Source organism: Sciurus vulgaris (genome assembly GCF_902686455.1).
Source record: "Sciurus vulgaris genome assembly, chromosome: 3".
In the NCBI taxonomy this organism is placed as follows: Eukaryota; Metazoa; Chordata; class Mammalia; order Rodentia; family Sciuridae; genus Sciurus; species Sciurus vulgaris.
This window is the reverse complement of record NC_136463.1, coordinates 68710336-68731616: the sequence shown is the minus strand read 5'-3', so window position 1 is coordinate 68731616 and position 21281 is coordinate 68710336. Positions and strand designations below refer to the sequence as shown.

Sequence of the window (21281 nt, the reverse complement as noted above, 5' to 3'; positions counted from 1 at the left end):
AAAGCTGTGTAACTGACATAAAATAATAAAAATGAGGAACCACCAGATTTTTGTTTACTTTCTCTTTTCCTCAAATTTAGAATAAAAATGTGTAGGGAGGAGAAAGAAGTATAGACAAGTAAATATGGTGTATACTACTTTATAAGCTTACAGTTAGTGAGTTATACTGTCACTAGATGTTTAAGAAGTGTAATTTTATGAGAAAATGTTCCTCAGAACAGTAAAGGAGAAAAATCATGTTAATGGAGAAAACAAACATGTAAACCATAACAGAAGTCATATTATTTAGGTATATGTGTGGGGGGGAACAATTGACCTTTTCTAGGAATATATTTCCTTATGACTTTTAAATAGATATCCTCTTAAACTTATAAATCATACTTCACTACTTTCCTAATTTTTTTTTGTATAAAAATTTTCAAAGTAAGAAAGATAGAAACCAGAGGACTTGACTCATATCTGTGCAGAAATATTTACTTTGTAAGACAAAAAACTCAAGATCACAGTACACAGCATTTATTTATTTAAATACTTGAAAAGGTCAATGATGGAAAAAATAGGTTTATCATGAGTTTATATTCATTAGATTTATTTTACCATTTTAAAAAAGTGCTGCTTCTAGGTTATCCTAGCAGATATAGAACACTTCATGACACATGCAGCTACTGTAATACACTATAATAGACATAGCCATTATAGAATGATTTATACTTTGGGTGGAAATCCAACAGTAGTAGGGTAACTTGTTTATTTAAACTAAAAACAGTGATAATATACAAATTATTTTTCTCATTTGATTGAAAGGGCTATAAAATTTCACATACCGACAAAGGAAGCAACATAATCACATAGAGAACGCCTCAGCTAATTGCTTTTACCTTACTGCCTCCTTAAAGGAGAGTGCACACTCAGCTATACAATTTTCTAGACTGCACAATGGCTTCAAGGCTGGCCAACCATAAGTGATTGAAAGTAAATTGTGTTGGTAAGCAGACACTGACTTGTATGTTTTTAAAAATGGAGAGAAAATGGCAAATTGTGCCTCATGTACCCAAATGTGAAATAAACAAGTGATCCATGAGTAAATATAATCTCTGGGCTGACTTAAACCTAGGAGAGTGAGCCAAGTGAGCACTAACAATACCATATAGAAACGTCTAGAAACATTTCTAGAACTTGGTTTGGGAGACCATATTTTACCTGAATATATACATTATTTACAAAATATTCCCTTTTGGCCTCTGAAATGTAGCTGTTTTAGTTTGGCTATGAAGCTGTTTTCTTTCCATATGCTAGTCAATACTGCAGTTATTACTATCATTAAAATACTCTTATGCATGAATTACAAATATTAATAAAGTAACTCTGCATATAAATATCTCAATATTTCTAGCAGAATTTAAAGCATTCAGAATGTACATAAAAGTATCTTTTTGGTAGGGCCAATATTTTTTTTAATCATCGCTGTTTCAATAATGCTTTGTACATAGCAAACCCCAAAACTGCAAAAACAGTAGCACCAAAACTTGCTCGGAGCCAAAACGTGGAGCTCTTGAGGTCAGCTTGTGTCACATGCCTGTAGCCAGAAAATATAATTAATATTTAAAACATGATTAGTAGGAAATCTCATACCAGTCATATAACAATCTACTTTTAGGGAAGTATTAGCACACTTGTCAGGCTAATTGCATACAGTAATGCTTACCAAAATGTTTATCAATATAGTCATGTACACACATTGCTTAGATAACCATTATCTTAAGAAAAGAATATAATGCAGACAAATCAGTAAAGGCAAATATCTTTGCTATTACTTGGAAATCAGCATCTAAAATTTTGAAATTTTCTTCACATGGAAAATGAAATTAGATAAATCAACCCACCACTTTTTAATGCCACCATGGTCCTGTGAAATGAGAATTAATGCTGCATTCTTACAGTTTTGAGGGTCATATTCATGGAATGTAAATAAGATACAATCTTCTGTCCCAGGAACCAAAAGCTATCTTGTAAGCAGTTAAGCGACAAGTGACAATACTTTTTTAAGAGCAATGATTAAAGTCAACTTTGGAAACACTGAGTTTACCCAAAAAATCCCAAGGGCAATGGGTAAGATTTACCAGTTTGCATTAATTTGGTTACTGCTAATTAAAGAGAAAACAAAAACAAAAACAAAACCCTGATGTTAGTCAAACAGGCAGTGATAATGATACCAAATAAAGGACATAATGTAACATGATGGGTTGGAAGGTAATGACATAAAAGAAACCATATGATGCATGACAAGAACAAGGACAGCCTGTACCACAAACTGAGTTTGGAGCATGCTCAGTTAATAACACTGCTAAGCACCCTTAAGAGTCTCAAGTATGACAGCTTACCATGAAGAGGATAAAGCTTTAAAGTAAAGGTTGGAACATTTTATTCAAGTGTCACTAAAGTCTTAGTTAAGTGAACACAACTGAGGTGACGTAAAAAACTTCCAGAATTAAAAGCTTAGAGACACTGTCTAGTTTAGGTTATTTTACAACTAAGTTGAACAGATTGAAGCAAAAGTGAGACTTCATTAAAAGACCAAGACACTGATATATGCAAAAGTTAGGAGCCAAGAATTCAAATTGCACAAAACTACTGTCCTCAGTAAGTCACAGAATAATCAGATTAGTTATCATAAAATGCAGTCTGTACATCCCTAGAAACAAAAGTCCACAAGTCAGTGTTCCATGCTCATCACCATGACCAAGCAACACACACCATTCCCATTTCTCACCCTCACTAGTTTCTATTAAAAAAAAAAAAAATCACTCCTCACGATTATTTTTTACAAAGCATAGTGATAACACAGGTTCATTCTACCTTGCAAGTTAGTTCTTTCAATGGGCAATGTTTCATTTTTTAAAAAAAGTTAGGGAGGAGAATATTTAGGTTTCAGTTTTTCTAGCTGGATAAACTCCAACAAGGCCAACCCATTTTTGTGGGAAATGTTACCTGGCTTCAAGAAAAAGTGGACCATGAGATGACTCCATGAAGATGGAATCTTCCACAGAGCTGACGGCGTGCACCTGATGAGTAATACTGCCTTCGTCGTCTGCTAACAGCATGGCACCCCACTCAGCTACCCGGGCTCTTAACCTTTTATACACATGCACAGTTTGCAGTTCACAGCAGAATTCACGAAAGAAGGGACTCAAAATAACATCTCTCAATTAAACATCCCACACGTATACTGAGTTGCCACCCTATATGATGTGCCTCATGCCTTCTATAATTAAAATGAATGTATTCCCTAGCAAATTGCCAAACCTAAAAAAATTTCTGTATGTACTCTTAAACATTCACACACCAAACAAGGAAACCTAAGACTATTACATACATTCTATATATCACTCTGAGGCTAGTCTTGGTATATCTGAAACACTAAAAGAAGTCCTTGAAAACAATACCATAAACAATACCTGACAACATGTGATAACCATGAGTATTCATTCAAAATGGGGTTAGCAATCATTAGTCATGAAATTTATTGATGCTTCTATAATTCAAAACTATCAAAAATTACAAATATACATCTATGAAAAACTGACTCCAACATCCCAAACTCATAGACCACCAAGGACCTGTGATAAGAATAACAATGTTTATATCTCTAATAGTGATGTGCAGAATTTCAAGTGAAAAGAGGCAAAATATCTATTAGAGCTTTTGCTTCAGCTTTGGCTTCCCGGTGCTTATCTTCACTGATAAGCACTGATTTTGTTTTTGTTTTTCAATTTTTACATTAACTGGGGTAAGAAAGGGATTAGGGTTAAAGCTAGTCATAATCACAATGAAGATCAGTCAAAACGACTTCTTGTGAATATTCTTTAAATAGGGATATCTGTTTCACACAGCTCCCTTTGTTGTGTTTCAGGACAGTATTACCATTCATGAATAAAAGCATTCTGACTGACATTATTGCTTAGTTTTCTTCTGCATTTCAAGATGTAACTGCAATTTTCCCCAAGCTATGGTATAGCCTTCAAAGGTAATGGAATCTTTTTTTTTTTTTTTTTTTTTTTTTTGGTGGTATTGGGGATTGAACCTGGGCCTTGTGAATGCCAGCAAGCACTCTACCAACTGAGCTATATCTCCAGCCCCCTTCAAAGGTAAAACAAAGGTATGGTTTTATATATCAAACAGTATAGATACATACTTAAGCCAGTTTAAAACATAAGGCAACTATTAACTCAAAACATATTTCAATGGCTCCATCAATGTTATAGAAATTGTTTAAGATACTTTTAGACATGGGATACTATTTTTTATCTTTATATTAGAATACTATTTTATATCTTTACTGAACATTTAAAAGCTGCACTACCAGGCTGTATTTATAAAAGAGAAAGTATTTATAATGGATGGCATACTTGTCATTGCTTAGATAACCGATACTATCTGAAAACAGAATAGTGTGATCTTAAATGTGTCCCCAAAGTAAGTATAAAAAACTGACTTATGTTTCTCATTTCTGGTCTCAAACCGTTTTATAAAACTGTACCCTAGTTCATCTCTTAAACTCAAGCAGAAATAATTCTTCCACATTCAAAAACAATTCTTTCAAAATGACTCACATATATCATCAGAATAAATTATAATATCTTATCATGCAACTTTTCTTCCTTTTTAAAGTTTATTTTCTTTTCAACTATAAAAAAGTAATATACACTCATTAGAAAATATATGGAAAATAAAGCAAAGTAGGAAGAAAAGAAACTAAAGTACCTAAATTTTGAGTACTTCCTTTTACATCTGTTTCTATGCATTTTTAGATAGCTTCAAACACAATGTATAATTTACATAAATATTAGCACATATTATATATTTATATATAACCTTACTATAAGAATTTTTCCATAGATTATAGAAATACTATTTTAAATAGCTGCATTATATTCCATTCTCTTATTCTGGCTGTCTCCATTTACTGATGACTAAAAATAAAGTAATGAGTATCTTTCTACATAAGATTTTTCTATTTAGGATATTTTTCTTAAGATAGATCTCACAGAAATGAACATTACAGAGTCAAAAATGTGTATGTATATAGAGGTTCTTTTTGTATCCAATGATATAGCAGAACACCAATTTTTCCTACTATATTTAGAATAAGATCATTTAGTTCAGCAGTATCTCTTTTTAGAACCTAAGAAATAATGCTGAAACATAACCCTAATTAATTATTTGAAGCTTGTCAGAGCATTTAGATTCTTAGGTAGCAAATGCTGGCTTAGAAATGCTTAGGGCCAAGCTGTATATTAGCTGTCAAGCTCTCTTCCACACAGGTATGAGAAGCAACATGTTCTGACTTGGGTATTATTATGGTTTCTTTTTAATAATACAAGAAGAAAATGTTTCAAAATTCAGGCAATAAAGAGTTAAATGAATTGTTTGTATGAACAGTCCCATACGGCATATACAAGATCACCAAAATTACTGTGGACTTTGTACTGAATACCTTAAAGAAGGCATACAAAAATGCATTTGATTAACTCATCAATTTATGGTGATGATAAAAACATGAACTAAAATATTTTATTGACTCACTATGTTTAAATAATAAGTAAGGGGAAATTATCAAATGCATAAAATACCAAATTCTAAAGGGTCCAAAGGAATTAAGTTTATTCTAGTTACTTCAAAATAAGGATTTTCGTTTTAATAATCTGTCACAGGACTTTATATGGACAATGTAGAAACTATATTGCAGAGACCTAAAAGCCTGCAAAATTTAGAATTTCAAATCTCTGAAAGATTTAGATATTAATCAATTTTATCTTAAGACTACTGGCTATTATATCAAGGAAAAGAAAAATTTAGCAGAACATACACAAAAGCAGCAAAGGTAAGACATTTAGAGTAGCTCCACCCAGAGAGTAATTTTTATCAGTATTCCTACACTTCTCAAAAATGAATGAGTTTTTCATTCCTCTCATCTTGCCATTTTATCCTTTCCAAATAGAACTCAGAGGTAAACAAATACACTAGTATGAATGGTCTTCTAATTCTGTAACTCTACTCATTTATATATCTCACATACAAATTTAAAAAAACAATTTGAAATGGCCAATATAACTGTAATGCATGTGTACTTAAAGTTACTAGGGCACAAAGTTATCATATATTACCTTTCCTTATTTTAAAAAAAAATTTTAAATGGACATAATACTTATTTTACTTATTTATTTTGATGTAGTGCTGAGGATCAAACCCAGTGCCTCACACATGCTAGACAAGTGCTCTACCACTTAGCCCCAGCCCCGGCCCTACCTTTTCTTATCTGTAATTACATATCAAGTTGAAAACTATCCTGAGGTCACCAAAACAATAAAGTTTTCTGTTTCTAAATAGTCTGCTATTAAAAAAAAGTAGAAAAAATAATTCTGGACCTCCTGCCTTTAATTCCTGCAAATGTTTCTACCTGTCATTTTCTATATTTATTTCTAATAATAATATCATTAGTTAATAATATATATAAATAATATGTATGTATTTTTTCCTTTTCTTTCTTTCTTTCTTCCTTTTTTTTTTTTTTTGCAATGCTGGAAAAAGAACTCAGGGCCTTGGGCATGCTGGGCAACTGCTCTACAGGGAGTTATATCCCCAGCACTGCTAATAATAATTCTCCTAACTGAACTGGAAGACATGAAATATTTTAATAAAATATTTCTCAAAATAGGTTAAGAAGTTGATATAGTATATAGTAAAGATGAATTCCAACTCAAATCATAAGCAAGCTGTTAACTGAGCATGCTTTGGGAAAGAACACAGATATATGCCAATATCAAGAAATGCTTCATTGAGCAGAAAAATCCAAATTTATAAATGATCGTAGGTACAGAGGAAATGCTCCAATATCTAATTAAGTAGAGATATTTAAAGATAAAATTATGCAAACTCTACCTTCTCATGTCCTTTAACATACTAACCAAATGGTAATTTTTTAAAAAAATTATGAGCAGCAGCAGTTTATTAGAATCTGTAACACAAACTCTTATATACTTTTAAATCTGACTGTGTACAAATTCAAAGAACATTTCCTAAGAACTTTCATACAAGGAATGTACGAGTTTCATAAGAAACTAAAACAGAATTTCCTTGAATGTGTTATTTTACTATAACAGATATTCTAAGAACTCTCAGCTTCCCAAATTCTAACATTAAGATTCTAAGAACCATCCTCTTCAGAAGGCAATCCTATGAAAAAAACAGTTCAGTTTGGTCTGTCGATAGTAAAATTCTTTCTTTTAAAAAAGGGCTTCCATATGAAATAACATGAGTTTAAATTACATAAGGAACTTGGGTGATTAGTAAAGCAATATGGGTAAATGAAGTAAATCATTAACGAGTGGCTTAAAATAAATGTTACATACAGTCAATTTAAAAATACATTAAAAGTAGTGTAAAAAAACAATGGTAGGATAACTGTCCATCATATCTTTAGGTCTCTTTAAATAATGCGAATTATGTTCTTAGTTGCCAAAGTAAAATGTTACTATTGAACTTAAGAAGTAACATGGACAAATAATTTATATGGCTAATGCAAATAATAAAATGGGAATGAAAAAATATCCTAAAATCAAAATATGTACCAAAGGAAATCACATTGAAAAATCATAACAATTTTGATTAAATTATAGTTGAGGAGAAGTGGGAGAATTATACACAGAAACCTAGCTAGGAAAAAGATTAAGTATTAAAGAAAACAAAAAACAACAACAACAAAAAAAACTAGGCAATTAAGTACCACAGACAAACAAGAAAATGAATGCCTAAGGAAAGGACAATTAAATTCATAGCACACTACAATACAGTAACATTCTCATGCAAAGTAGGAGTGTTCTCAAGTCAGAATAATAAATACTTAATAAATAAACATCCTGGGTAGTTCAAACCAACAATCAAGCTCATTCCTACACAACCAGCTTAATACTTTCATACTTAAAAAGTACTTAAAAATTAAAATTCAAGAAGTGTTTTTCCCCAGTAGCATGATTTATACCACTGGAAATGAAAGCATTCCAAAAGATTAAAATCATCTGACCACATGTTAATCATCCTCCAAATGTATTTAAATTCAAAACAATTCTAGTTATTCATAAATTATCCTCCCCCTCAAAAAAAAAAAAAAAAAACCATAAACCTATCCGGATTTGAAGGGTGAGACCGTAATTACCAAAGAACAAAGGTACAGATGAGATAGATACCTGTGTAATTTAACACTATTCCATGTTGAATATATAATCAATTAAATTGGAAAGAAAAACATTTTTATTAGTACTTTCTTTTTTAAAACTTTTTTGTAGTTGTAGATGACCAGAATGCCTTTATTTAATTTTTAAAATATATTTTAGTTGTAGGTGACACAATACCTTTATTTTATTTTTAGGTGGTGCTGAGGTCTGAACCCAGAGCCTCATGCATGCTAGGTGAGCATGCTACTACTGAGCCACAACCCCAGCCCCGTTTTTTTTTTTTTTTTTTAATGTGGTGCTAAGGATTGAACCCAGTGTCCCACACCCACACAAGCTAGATAAATGCTCTGCCACTGGGCCCCAGCTCCAGCCCTTTATTAGTACTTTCTACTTAAAGTATATAGTGTTAGTAAAAAAGCTCAAGAACAAAGACTTTTTTCCTTTTTCTGGTAAAAGAGGAAAAATCTAAATTTTCAGAAATTAACTCACTGAAACTGCCTAAACTCATCATCAGATAATAGCAGGTTGTTTCACTATGACAAACTAAAGTCACTAAAAATGTAACCAAGATTTAAAAGAAACATCTTAATGATATAATATTTATTTGCTTATTTTTAATATTTTATTTTAGTTGTAGGTAGACACAATACCTTTATTTTATTTTTATGTGGTACTGAGGATCAAACCCAGGGCTTCATGCATGCTAGGTGAGCGCTCTACCACTGAGTCACAGCCCCATTCCAATGATATAATATTTAGAAAGATAAAGGCAGGTTACATATCTTCATCTTCAATTATGCCCCACTTCATAGCAGGTTACTATCCAAAGCAGGTACTGGAAATATTATGAATGAATAAATCAAGGTGTTGGGGGCATGGGGAGAGTGAAGTATGAGAGGGCAGGAGAATGTGACCTCAAACGTGTATTTTATCTGGTAGTAATTCCTATCTCAATGACTAACATTTTAATAAGTACACTAAAACAATGTGCTAATTTGAGACCAGAATGTATGTACTGATATTTGTCTGTTAATTTAATTCTTTGTCTATTTTTTTCTTTTTCTTTCTTCTTCTTTTTTTTGGTGATACTGGGGATTGAACTCAGGAGTGCTTTACCACTAAAGCATCCCCAGCTCTTTTTATTTTTCTAAGACAGGGTCTTGCTAAGTTGCTGAGCTCCTGCCTCAGCCTTCTGAGTCACTGGAATTACTAGTGTACACCACTGTGCCTGGCTCTTTCCATACACTTAATGAAGCTTTTGGCTTAAATAAAAATGACAAAACTTTTAGAATCTTTTACAGTGAATTCTAAAGCAAATACTAAGCATGGAAGTTCTGATTTCTAGAAACAAAGATACAAGACTTAGTGTTAAGTAGGAATGAAATAAAATAATCCTTAAATGACTTTTAATTAGTTCATTAATCTTTCTTCTGCTTATTCAACATTAAGATATATCTAACATGTAAACCAATTGTGACCAACCACCAAAGGCTGCCGATACCTGAGAAGTAATAGGGAAAGGAGGTTCTTTTCTCACTCCATCATCCAAAACTTTTGTGTGGAAAGAAGTAAACTGTGGGGTAGAGGTGAACAGTGGCATTTTCATTCATTAGGTATCCCTTTTATTGCTTTCATTTTCATGATTCCAGGCCTTAATACTAAGATTATAAATTAGTGACCTATTATAAACATGCTTTGTTCTGATTAGTACTTTCAAATTTTAAAGTTGTTATTCTTTAAATATCAGGAAATTTCACATAAAAATCTTGATTTCTAATCTTTTATAGAATCAGAAAACATAGCAACACTGGGCTTATACAACTAAGAGATACATCGAACAGTGGCTGCCTCTTTTTAGATGGAGCCATAGACCGCATCTTTCCTTGTTTCTTTTACTTTGGCTATTTTCATTTCTTTTTATTATCCATTTGGATCTTGCAGGAACTGAGTTTTTGAATTACCTTAATTATCTACATCTTTTTACAAACACTAGAACTTCAACAGAGAACCCCTAAAATTCCACTGTACTTCCATCAAATGAATGATTGAAGTACCAACAGGGATAAGAGAGGAGTTCTTTGAAAAGTACACTGGTTTCCCTACTCATCCTACTCATTTTTGATTACCAGATGTCAGTATGTGTGCTGACACTACTATTAAATTATTTCCAGTATATAAATAGATATGACAAAATATATTGACTTCTATTTGAGGATTTACTGTGGGTAATTTATGAATAAGTACATCAATTTAAGGCACATCTTAAGTTGGAAGCTGATTAAACCATCCTAGGAAAAAAATTGTTACCAAAAATGTAGACAGTTAATTAATCTGCTATCATGAACAATCTAGAATTAATAACAAGACATGTAGCTTGTGATGAGCAATTACTGGGAGCTAAGATAGGTGCATAAAAAATAAGATATCAAATACTTCCTATTTAGATGTACTTACTACATTGATGGGTCAGAAGAGTGTGGCAAAAATTATACATTGATTTCAGAAAAATCCTTTCTGAAATCTCTGATAAGACAAGATAAAATATGAGCTGGATAATAACATATTTTTAATTGACTGAAAATTCCTTCCCCAGGAATTCTAAACCTGTCATTGGCAAGGAGTTGCCTAGTGAGGTACTATCCGGTTTGTTTGCTTTACTTCTCTCTCTCTCCAACCTCTGGGTATTTGACATTATTTTTTTATCAGTAACTTGAAAGGTAAGACATGTCTACCAAATTTGCAAATAACAAAATACTGAGAGAGATATATAATGGGACAAATGGTAGAAATAATGTTTGAAATGATTGACCTAGAACAAATGGATCAAAAAGAATATGACATTTAATAGAGATACATATGTATCTGCATTTAAGATTCAAAGATCAAATACACAATTAGAAAGGAAGGGACATCTGCTTTAATAGCACATCATACAAAAAAATTTTTTTAAATTTCAATTAGCCCCCAGATAATAATATGTGGACAGTAGGATAGGGTGCTAAAAAGTTAATTCATGCACTGGATAGATGTTATCTTAAGTGTGGAACAAGACTGCCCACTGTTCTGAACTAGTCAGACCACATCTGCAAAACTGTTATCCATCCTTGGTGGCACCAATTAAGAGGTACTCTGAGAACTTAAGGGGCTTTCAGATGAGAACAACCAAGAATGATGAGGTCACTAGATGGTCTAATTTTTTTAAAAGGCTGAAAGAAATGGGGATGTTCTACCTGGAGAAGAGAAAATTAGGGGAGACATGATGGTCGTCTTCAATGTCTGAAGGATTGCTATGTTGAAGAGGGAGTAGAATAGTCGTATGTTGTTCTAAAGGGCAGAACTAAAACTAAAGGAGAGAAAGTTATAGGGAAAACATTTTAGTTTTAAAAAAATAAAAGCAAAAGCAAAAACCCTCACCAAAGAAGAAAGCCATAAGCAAATAAACAGTACTCTCTCAGGAAGGCTTGCTAACAGGAGGTTAGGCCAGATGAATTCCAGAATCTCTTCCAGCACTAGGATTCCCAACACTGGAGCTCCTGAATGTTGTTTGGTTTGAACTAGCCTTGTATTTTTTTCAGCCAGTCATCACGAGGGAATCTATCTGGGTTACTCATTTACAAGGTACCACTCGAAGAACAGAAGCAGAACTTTACAAATGAATGTGGTAATCCCTTCAAAGCAGTCCCTGAGATGGCTGCATTCTTATTCCAGAGCTGCTAGTGCTCAAAACATCATTGAAATGCTTTTAAAATGCCTTCAAAATCAGTTTCTGACTCACGTAAGAAATAGCTAACAATTTCACAGACACAACTACTATATTGCTGGTTGACATAAATCATGATCATTTAATCCACCTGGAATCTACTCTTCAGCAAGTGTCCAATGATGGAATAAATAACTGACTCATTTCTAATAAAAATCTATTATTTAGCTTGATCATCCATCGTAATCAAGCCCAGATCTCAATGACATTTAAGTGATTTCAAATACCTAATTCATCCTGTCACATATAAATTTAACAATCAGATACAATTAATACCACATAGGTCTTAAATGCTCAGAAAAAATAAAACTGATTTGAACAAAGGCAGCAAGATCAGAATAAGAATATAACCTTCCAAGTTCATTGCTTTAAGGGAATGTATACATTTTTTTTTCCCCTTTTTCTTTCCAAAAAGCACATTATTTTATAGGAACATTTCACATTTTGGCTCAATAATAAGACCTGAAAAAACAATACTTCACATCTTTTTTTTTTTCTTTTTCCATACTCTTTTGAGTCCTTAAAACTGGTTATTATCCTCATTGCCAGAAACCATGTTTTTTTCAAATAAGCATTTCAGGTACTTATTTTATAAGTAAAGGTAGATTATAAATAGTTTCAAGAATAGTTTTTTCAAATCCAAAATATTGTTCACATTAGTAGAGTTTTACTAAAATACATTATCTGAATGTTAGCTGAGAACAGCAAAATAACATTTTTTACTTGGGATGAATGTGTCTTTTCCTTACTACAAAAGTCCTAATCTATTTCTAGGACCTACAGCCAAAAGATTTTAATCTCCCTACACATTAGCTTCTAATATGAAAGATAATTTAACTTTCCTAAAGAATTAATGAGAAAAATTCAAAAGTTTTTTTTTTACAGTCCTCGAAATATACTTATTAACTTAAAAACATTATTATGGATGTTTCCAAAACTGAACACTGAGGTCACAGAATTTTAGTGGAAGTTAGTTGGGTGTCAGTTGGTTTGTTGTGTATGTAGTGAGTATCTGTATAATAAATAGTTACCCACTTTTTTTCTTTTGTATTTTAACAGAATGCCTGGTACCCAGTAAATAAAGTTAAGAACCTGTTAAGAACTGCAGTGAAGATTTTGTTCTTTACAGATTGCAGCAAGTCTGAGTTGAGGAAGTTCTGACAGATGCAAAATGTACACCTGTTGCAGGTGCACATACAGCGTAACCGGGCATGGCTGCGAAAACACACAGAAGGACAGGGTTGAGTTCTTACTTACAAATATGGCACAAGTCAGGGTGTGCCAACTTAAAAAAAAAAAAGATTTAGGCATAAGCAACACTCTTTGTAGAAAGAAAAAAGGACAGTGTGGGCCATGCTAAAGTTGTGCAGAATTCCACATTTACCAGAAACAGAATAAGCAGCAATAGCTTCCTCCTCCCTCCCTATAGAAAGTCTAGAGAAAATTATCTAAACACTTTGGTTCTTTTGGAGGGGGGAATGGAATTATTATTATATGAGCTTTAGTGGAATAAGTATGCACAGCAATAGATGGCACCCTCATCTAAATTAATAAAAATAAAAATTGAGTAAGCCATAGCACCCACCAAAAGGACAAGGTTTGCTAGCATTTTAAATAACCATTCCCTCCTCCTCCCTCAGCATACACACATGCCTGGAAACCAGGAAGGAGAAGACTGACAAATACATAAAAGAGCCAAAAGACAAATATATTCAACCCTGAGAAGATATGAACAATATTGTCTTTAATTCATCAAGCACCCTGGTTCCCAAAGGAAATCAAAGTGCTTCATAAATTTCCAACAAAATATAGGGTTGATTTCATCTGCCACCAAAACACAGCAGCTAAGTATGATAGTATGAAACTCTGAGTAAGGATGTAAAAATCAACAATGAATCCAATTGAAATTAGATATGAAATTTAGGGAGGCTTTCTGACTCCTTTCTGGTTGAGTGGAGTTGCACTAGAAGGTGAAGGCACATGGGGCAACCCATATCACCTAGGCCCTATCTACCAAAGTAAGGGGGGTCTCCAATGACTGTTCAGTGATCGGAGCCACTCAGACATACAAAACCATCACACCACCCGTGAAGAGGCACTGGCGCAGAACCCATTCAGAAGAGCGCCACCTGATGAATCAATGCCATCACTTCCTGTAACACCTGATCATTTTGAGAGGCTTCTCAGTCAAAGGACTGGCCCAATCTGACTTGGCTTAGCTTGTAAGATCTGATGAGACCACAGCACACGGTAGCATGGTTGTGGAGATTAGCAGCATCCCAATAATGCCTAATTCTCAACATGGAGAAAAACAAGAATTAATTTTGAAAATTAATGCTCAAGACATTCCTTTTTAAAACCTGACTTGTGATGATGAACATAGCACTGCTACTAAGTCACTGCCAGCTGTCATACTGGAATCCATCTGTTATTTTATAAATTGAATCTGACTCTTCAACATACACAAGGCTCCACCCACCAAAAAGGAGAGATGCAAAGTATGCTTAGCAACAGGGAGATGCTTCATGAGAAGTAGTTTGGGATTAACCATATAAACAAGTGTCCATGTATGTACATTTATCATATATACACACACACAAGAATTAACGATGCAGATCTAAAAACACAGTTGCAGTTATTTACAAGATTTTTAAAGTACATTTACATAGTAAAGATGACACCATAATAAACAGTTAGGCAGTAAGTCTGACCAAGCAGTGCGTTTCTAGATAATTACTAAATGTTAATTATAGCAAGAAAGGAGATTTGGTCACCCTATAAGAAAATGTAAATAAAATTCTACAGAAGTCATAAAGAAAAAGTAACTTACAAAGCAGTTTTTAGAAAGACCCAGATTTTTCTCAAATTCTCTATTCTATCAGTGTTGCCCATGTCTCGGGAGAGTCTGTCTCTGTAATGATCCTCTCTGTAGATAACATACATGAGAGTTTTAAAGCAAAGGTAAAACATAAATAAAATTGTGCTTATCTTATATTAATAGGAATGACTTGTCTTTTAATACAAATAGAAATTTAAAGGTTTGTTGCATTTTTAAAAAAATGCTAGTTAATGGAATACCAGTAAAATTAACTCTGAATTTAAGTCTTTACAAATTAATACCTTTCTAGAAAACCTCAGTTTATAGCAGTGTTTGATTATTACTCTATTTTACACTGTCATTTTCATAAAAAGAAAAATAATTTAGAGACTAATATAATAAAATATAGCACACACTATAAAGACCTGAGAAACGCACTGCCTGAAAAACTATTTTGTTAACAAAACAGGATTTATACAAACACACTATTTAAGGAGAATGCCATTAAGAATCATGCAATTTTAAGGTAGTTAGTAAATTATAAAGATGACCAGTTATGTGCTTGTACATATACGTATGTATAGATATATAATAAATGTACATGAAATTTATGGCTCAAAACCCTTAATGCAAAACATTTACATAGTGAAAATTCCAATTATAACTACTTTTTTATAGCACTTAAAAAAGACATAATATCCTGAACTCAAACATAAAACATAAGTTCAACATAAATTGACAAAAGATTTTAGAATCCTTCACATACTCAAGGTCAATTAACCAACAGATAAATATAAAAAGGAACTTTTGTATGGAAATGCATAAAGCAACATGATGTCAACCCCATTTTATTGCAGTAGGACTATTTTTTAATGCTGGGAAAGGCTGTGCTTTATTGAATTATCCTGTTAAGAGAGCTACAGCCTTCTCAAAAACATACAAATATTGTCAGAAGCACTGTTTATATTATCTTACTATGGTACCCAAACCAAACTTGGATTTGCTCAAATTTGTACCTTCTCATTCAAAGTCTCTTTCTGTTGCTGAACAACTTCTATGTGACAAAGATTCCCCCCTCATGGCTAATAATGGCATGCAATGTTATTATGAACCATGCAAAATGAAAATGAAGACAGAGCAGGTACTTACGGGTACATAGCCATTGTTGTCAATTTAACAAAGATATCCTTACTGGGTGCATCAGCAGTATTGCAAGTGAAGGCTTGAGGTGGAGGCATTTTGTGTTTCCTGCAGAAATCAGTAGGTGAGATACTATATTCTTGTTTAACTTCATGCAGGTCTGATTTTGCAGCTATGATTAAACAGGGTATTCTGCTGTCCATAAAGTGTTGCTATGGAATAAAAATATAAAATAAAAATCTGATGATGAATTCAAAAATTACTATTTAATTCAATGTGAACTAAAAATTTTCTCTGGATAGGCAAAGCAACAACAGTTTCAAAGAGAAAAAAATGAACCGAGAAGTAAAGTTTGGTAGTGGTCTAAGATAGTATGATATAATAAATATGATTAGCACCACTTTTCTAATGCAGGTAACAAAAGAGACCAATCCTAATTCTAGATTCACTATAATTTTTAAAATATATTTTTTACATTAAGAAAAACACAATAAACATTTTGAAATAAAGAAATCCACCTAACTTCTACACTAAACACGACTATTTTCATTCTTTTATATTTCCTTTAATCCTTAAGTATTTGCATCTATATATATGTTTGTATAGTTGCAGTCATGCTAGTTGTAACTCTTTCAAAATGTAATATTGTATCTTCCCTGTTTTTCAGAACTCAAAACTATCATTTTTCATGGTTGTTTAATCTTTTAGATTATTTTATCATAATATGGACAACCATCTTTTAATAGTGTTAGCTGGATTATTTCCAATTTGGGGCTATTAAAAATAATGTTAGAATAAATACTTTCTACCTATAGCTTTTCCTCCTATTGAATCTTGCTGATAATCTCGAAGTGACTAATACACTTTTCAAGCCTCTAGTTTATCCTCTTGTCTCTGGCTGTTATTCCTGCATTAATAGCATATGCAGTCCTAACAGCTGAGAAAACCTTTCACTAATGCAAAAGTTCTTAACCAGGAATGCAAATCAGAGTTATGTGATGTCTGGGACTCTACTGCAGAATAAAACCAGAACCTTTAGGAATAGGGCAAAGATGTATATATTTTTTAAAAAGTGCCACAAATGATCTTGTTGCATTTTTCTGGTTAGGAAACATCACAAAATTCATTAAAACCCACATAAATTATTTTAAGCATAGTCTGTAAGAACTACAAACCTTAAAAATCCTGGCACAGTATTCAAAGGATTTGGGGTTAGTGACATCATATACCAGGCATACAACATCACAAATGATCTCAGCCTCAGTTAGAAATTCCGATTCTGAGATATCATGCAACTTGTAAAAAGAAAAAGATAATGAGAAACATAAGTATCATAACATTGATAAAGTCAAGATGTATTATGATTGTTCATTTGGACATCCTAATAAAAAACTCCTGGTTAATCATAACTTTTCAGACCATTTTTAGAAGAAGAAAGTATAAATAAACAAGTATCTGCTGAGTTTGCACATTAAAAATGGTGATTAAGAATCTACAGAAGCTAGCATTTAGTGACTGACTAATGTACTGCTACTGGGCAGGACCTTTCTGAGCGTTGTCTACATTCTATAGATAAGGAGGCAGGCCAGGAAGACTAAGTTAATGACAAAAGATATCATATCTAAGTCATTAGACCAAAATTTGAATTCATATAATTGCCAAGTATTATTTTTTCTACCACACTAACTTCTCTCCTAACAAAAACACAAAGCAAATGATTCTTTAATTAAAATCATTTTATTCTACTTCATTGTCTACTCTTTTCAATGTTTATTATAATATTTCTTAAAGAAATATCCTGGGCTAGGGATGTAGCTCAGTGGTATAGCATGTGCTAGGCCCTGGGTTCAATCCTTAATACTGGGGGAGAAAAAAAAGAAGTTGTGACTCAACGTATTCAAATAAAACACTACTATAGTATGCATAGTCAGAGACATCAAAGACATGATTTGCAAAAATAGTGTAAGAACAAGAAAACAAGAAAATTAACAGTTGACAATATTAACTGAGTACCCAATATCTAAAGCTACACTTACAGGAGAAAAATAGGAGACAAAAGGATTTAATAAGAAACTGACATTTATCAGAAAGAGTAAAATATATGTAATTCTCAATGTGATAATCTGGTAAAATAAATATTTCCAAAAAGAAATAGAAAGTAAAACGAATTTTTTCTAGTATCTATTATTTGTTAGGAGCTTTTCATTGAGGAGCTAACTTATTAAGAAATAAGCTCAGAAAGAATAAATAAGTCACTTGTCCAAGGGCACACAATTAATCAATGGTGGACCTTAAATTGAACCTCTTTCTACTGTATTTCATGGTATCTTTTTAGTCAGATCCTTTCATACATTCTTTTATGCTATACTCCTTTCTGCTAAGTAGATCAACTTGATTCAGATTACAGGTAAACAACTGAGTACCAGCACTGTTTTTATATTAATTTTTAGTCATAAGCAGAATTTTTAAAAAATCAAAATGGGAGACTAAAAAGCAAGTTCATTTTCTTCTGTTTTACATTCTTATTGTGTTACAGCAAGCATACAATTAAATGCACAAACAGATGAATTTTTACTTACGTGTATACCCATGTAATCATTACACAGATCAAAGGAATTAATATTCTAAGGAACAAACGGGGGGGAGGAATCATACATACGTTCTACATTCAGCCGTTAAAGTCATTTTATTTCTATCATTTTAAAATGTACCCAACTATTAAAATTTTTATATTGAGAATTTCTTACCAACAAGTATTTCTCTTGTCCATATACATAAACAGTATTAATCGCATAGTAGGATTTATGATCATCACGAATTTTCCTCTGTCTCTGAAAACAGAACCAGAAATCTCAAAATTTACAGTAAGGAATTATTAGTTTTCATCAATACATACATATGTGTAGGTAGGTTATAAATAAAAGGGCATTCTTCTCTACACTATTTATCAGTACAAAAGGGATATTAATTTTATGCTCTTTAGTTCTTAGGGTATAAGACAAAAGATGCATTTGTTTTGCATACGTAAAAGCAGTATATTGGCCTTCCTATGACATCATGCCCTATATAGGTTAAATTAAAAAAAAAAAAAAAGAAGAGTCAAATGATAGCAGGCACAGTGGCACATGCATATTAATCCCAGCTACTTGGGCAGCTAAGGCAGAAGGATTGTGAGGCCAGTCTCAGCAATCAAACAATGCCCTGTCTCAAAATAAAAAACAAAAAATAGAAAGGTTAGGGATGCAGCTCAGTGGTAGAGCACCCCTACATTCAATCTCCAGTACCAAAAGAAAAAAAAAAAACAAAAAAACAGTTGGCTAACACCAATGAAACACTTTACTAATATACGTATATATATTACTAATACTTTACTTATATATATATGCCAATGAGCTCTAATAATCATCTAAAAAGGTTAATAATAGCTGTAAAAATTATATAAACTCATGACTATAGAAATTTGTTAGATATAGTTCTATATTCTGAGAACTCTCACCATTAAGTTTCTTCCAAGAAGAGCCTGAAGAATTCCACTTTTCCCACAGCTTTTCATTCCAATTACATTACATCTGAACACATTTCTCTGAGTCTGTTTTTTCTGAAGGTCTATCTTTTTATCTCTTGTAACTAAAAAGAAAAAGAAACACTAAAAATGTACCAGACTCATGGAGCCTTCATTCCACTTTCTCAAAATAAGGTATTGCTGTTTATCACTTCTATGCATCATCTGATCTACAAAAACACATAAAATAGTCAAGCTGTATGTAAAATAAAGTACTAAACATAATGCAGAAGAATATCACTTAGTGGAAAAGATGCATTTCTGAAAGTTGACTGTAAAGTGAATTTTCAGTAGTGAATGATATTTTGCATAAAATAAGCAGTATATTTTCACTAGGAAAATACCCTTAAAATGAATAAAAATTACAATGGATATGTCTAACATTATATTCTATCTAATTTTTCCTGTGATAAGTTATTGTCACATAGGGTGTGAGTGTAGCTCAAGAGTAGAGTGCTTTCCTAGCAAGTGCAATGCTATGGGTTTAATTGCCAATATTGTCAAAAAAAATTACTGTCATAATTATTAATTAAAAGATGTTATTTGAAACCTGCAACTTCTTAGAGCTGGATCTACACATGGAAAGAGATTTGCACTCTGGGGTTAGCTGGACTCTCAGCATCAATCTGTCAAGAAAGCATGACGAAACACTACTGTATCATTAGGAAAATGGTACATCTCTTCTTGAGGTAAAGAGAGCTCCTTAAGCTATACTTCTTAAGGTACAACTACAGTAGAGCTCATCAGAGGCACTACTGATTATATAGCAAAGAGTTTAAGTGATAGAAATACACAATAATTATGTGATAGTTAAGTAAATTATAGAATATCCATACAATGGCACATTATTCCACATTAGAGATAGATAGAAGTACACTTACTGATATGCAAAGATGTCCACAATATATTCTTGAGTGAAAGAACCTCATGGCTGGCTAGAAATTAGCTGCTTACTCTCTGGTGCTGAATTAAATACTAATTGGTTAAGAACTTTAAAGGGTACTTGTTCTGTCAGTTTAAGAAGGCTATCTTCATGTACAATAGCTTCCAGTAACACATGGCAGATTGTCCGCCAACTGGTACATAATCCTGAAATGATCAATTGCTAAATTTCCTATTTTCATACCTACAAATTTCCTTTAAGTGCAGTACATTGCTTTGGCAAGAATGTGTGGTTTACAATTAAAGATCTGTGAAAGATTTATTAATAAGGAAAAGGACTACAAAGTTGATAAATATATAATTAGTTCAAGACTGAACTCAAGATCAAGTGTTTATAGGTATTGTTCTTTTTTTTTTTTTTTAATAGGTATTGTTCTTAATGTTAAAAGAAAATTAAAATGCAAGACAGACTGGTAAACCCTTTAATATCCATAGTTCACCCACATTTTCATCAGTGGAGTATTCCCAGGGAATATATTAGAAACATAAGCTCTACTTTTCTTTTTTGATTAACAATAAATACAGGCATGTCAATTCAAAAGAAAGTACCAAATCTTGAGGAAAACTAATACAGTGCAGACATGGAAAATTAAGGAAGATGAGTTTACTTTTATTCTTTGTAACATTTGAAACTGGAGTTTTAAAAAATGTTCCCATTCATAAATTGCATAGTAGCCAATGCTTACCTGTAATGGCTGAAGCTTGAGACTCTTGTTCAGTCAATATGGAATAGCCTAGATAGCCCAAATATTCTAAGCACCGCTGTACATCTAAATAGGTTGTGAGCCTAAGAAAGGGAAGGTTTATAAGGTGAAAAGTTCCTAAATG

The 21281-nt window shown here is 32.5% G+C and overlaps 1 protein-coding gene across 8 annotated transcripts in view; it reads right to left on the bottom strand.

Annotated features, from left to right (window-relative positions):
* Positions 1 to 500: 500 nt before the first annotated feature.
* Positions 501 to 21281, bottom strand: part of RHOT1 (ras homolog family member T1) — a 62148-nt gene continuing 41367 nt past the window's right edge. The window contains exons 14-22 of one of the 8 annotated variants that reach the window (XM_079130445.1): positions 21140 to 21240; positions 19446 to 19576; positions 18697 to 18780; positions 17125 to 17244; positions 15959 to 16161; positions 14822 to 14917; positions 13084 to 13206; positions 2989 to 3132; positions 501 to 1576 (exon numbers count right to left, since the gene is read on the bottom strand). In XM_079130445.1, coding sequence (XP_078986571.1) covers positions 1459 to 1576; positions 2989 to 3132; positions 13084 to 13206; positions 14822 to 14917; positions 15959 to 16161; positions 17125 to 17244; positions 18697 to 18780; positions 19446 to 19576; positions 21140 to 21240 — 1120 coding nt within the window. In that variant the 3' untranslated portion in view covers positions 501 to 1458. Of the gene's footprint in view, positions 1577 to 2988; positions 3133 to 7343; positions 11575 to 13083; positions 13207 to 14821; positions 14918 to 15958; positions 16162 to 17124; positions 17245 to 18696; positions 18781 to 19445; positions 19577 to 21139; positions 21241 to 21281 lie in introns of those variants that run through there. The other 7 variants (XM_079130447.1, XM_079130446.1, XM_079130449.1 and 4 more) reach the window with 7 other exon arrangements.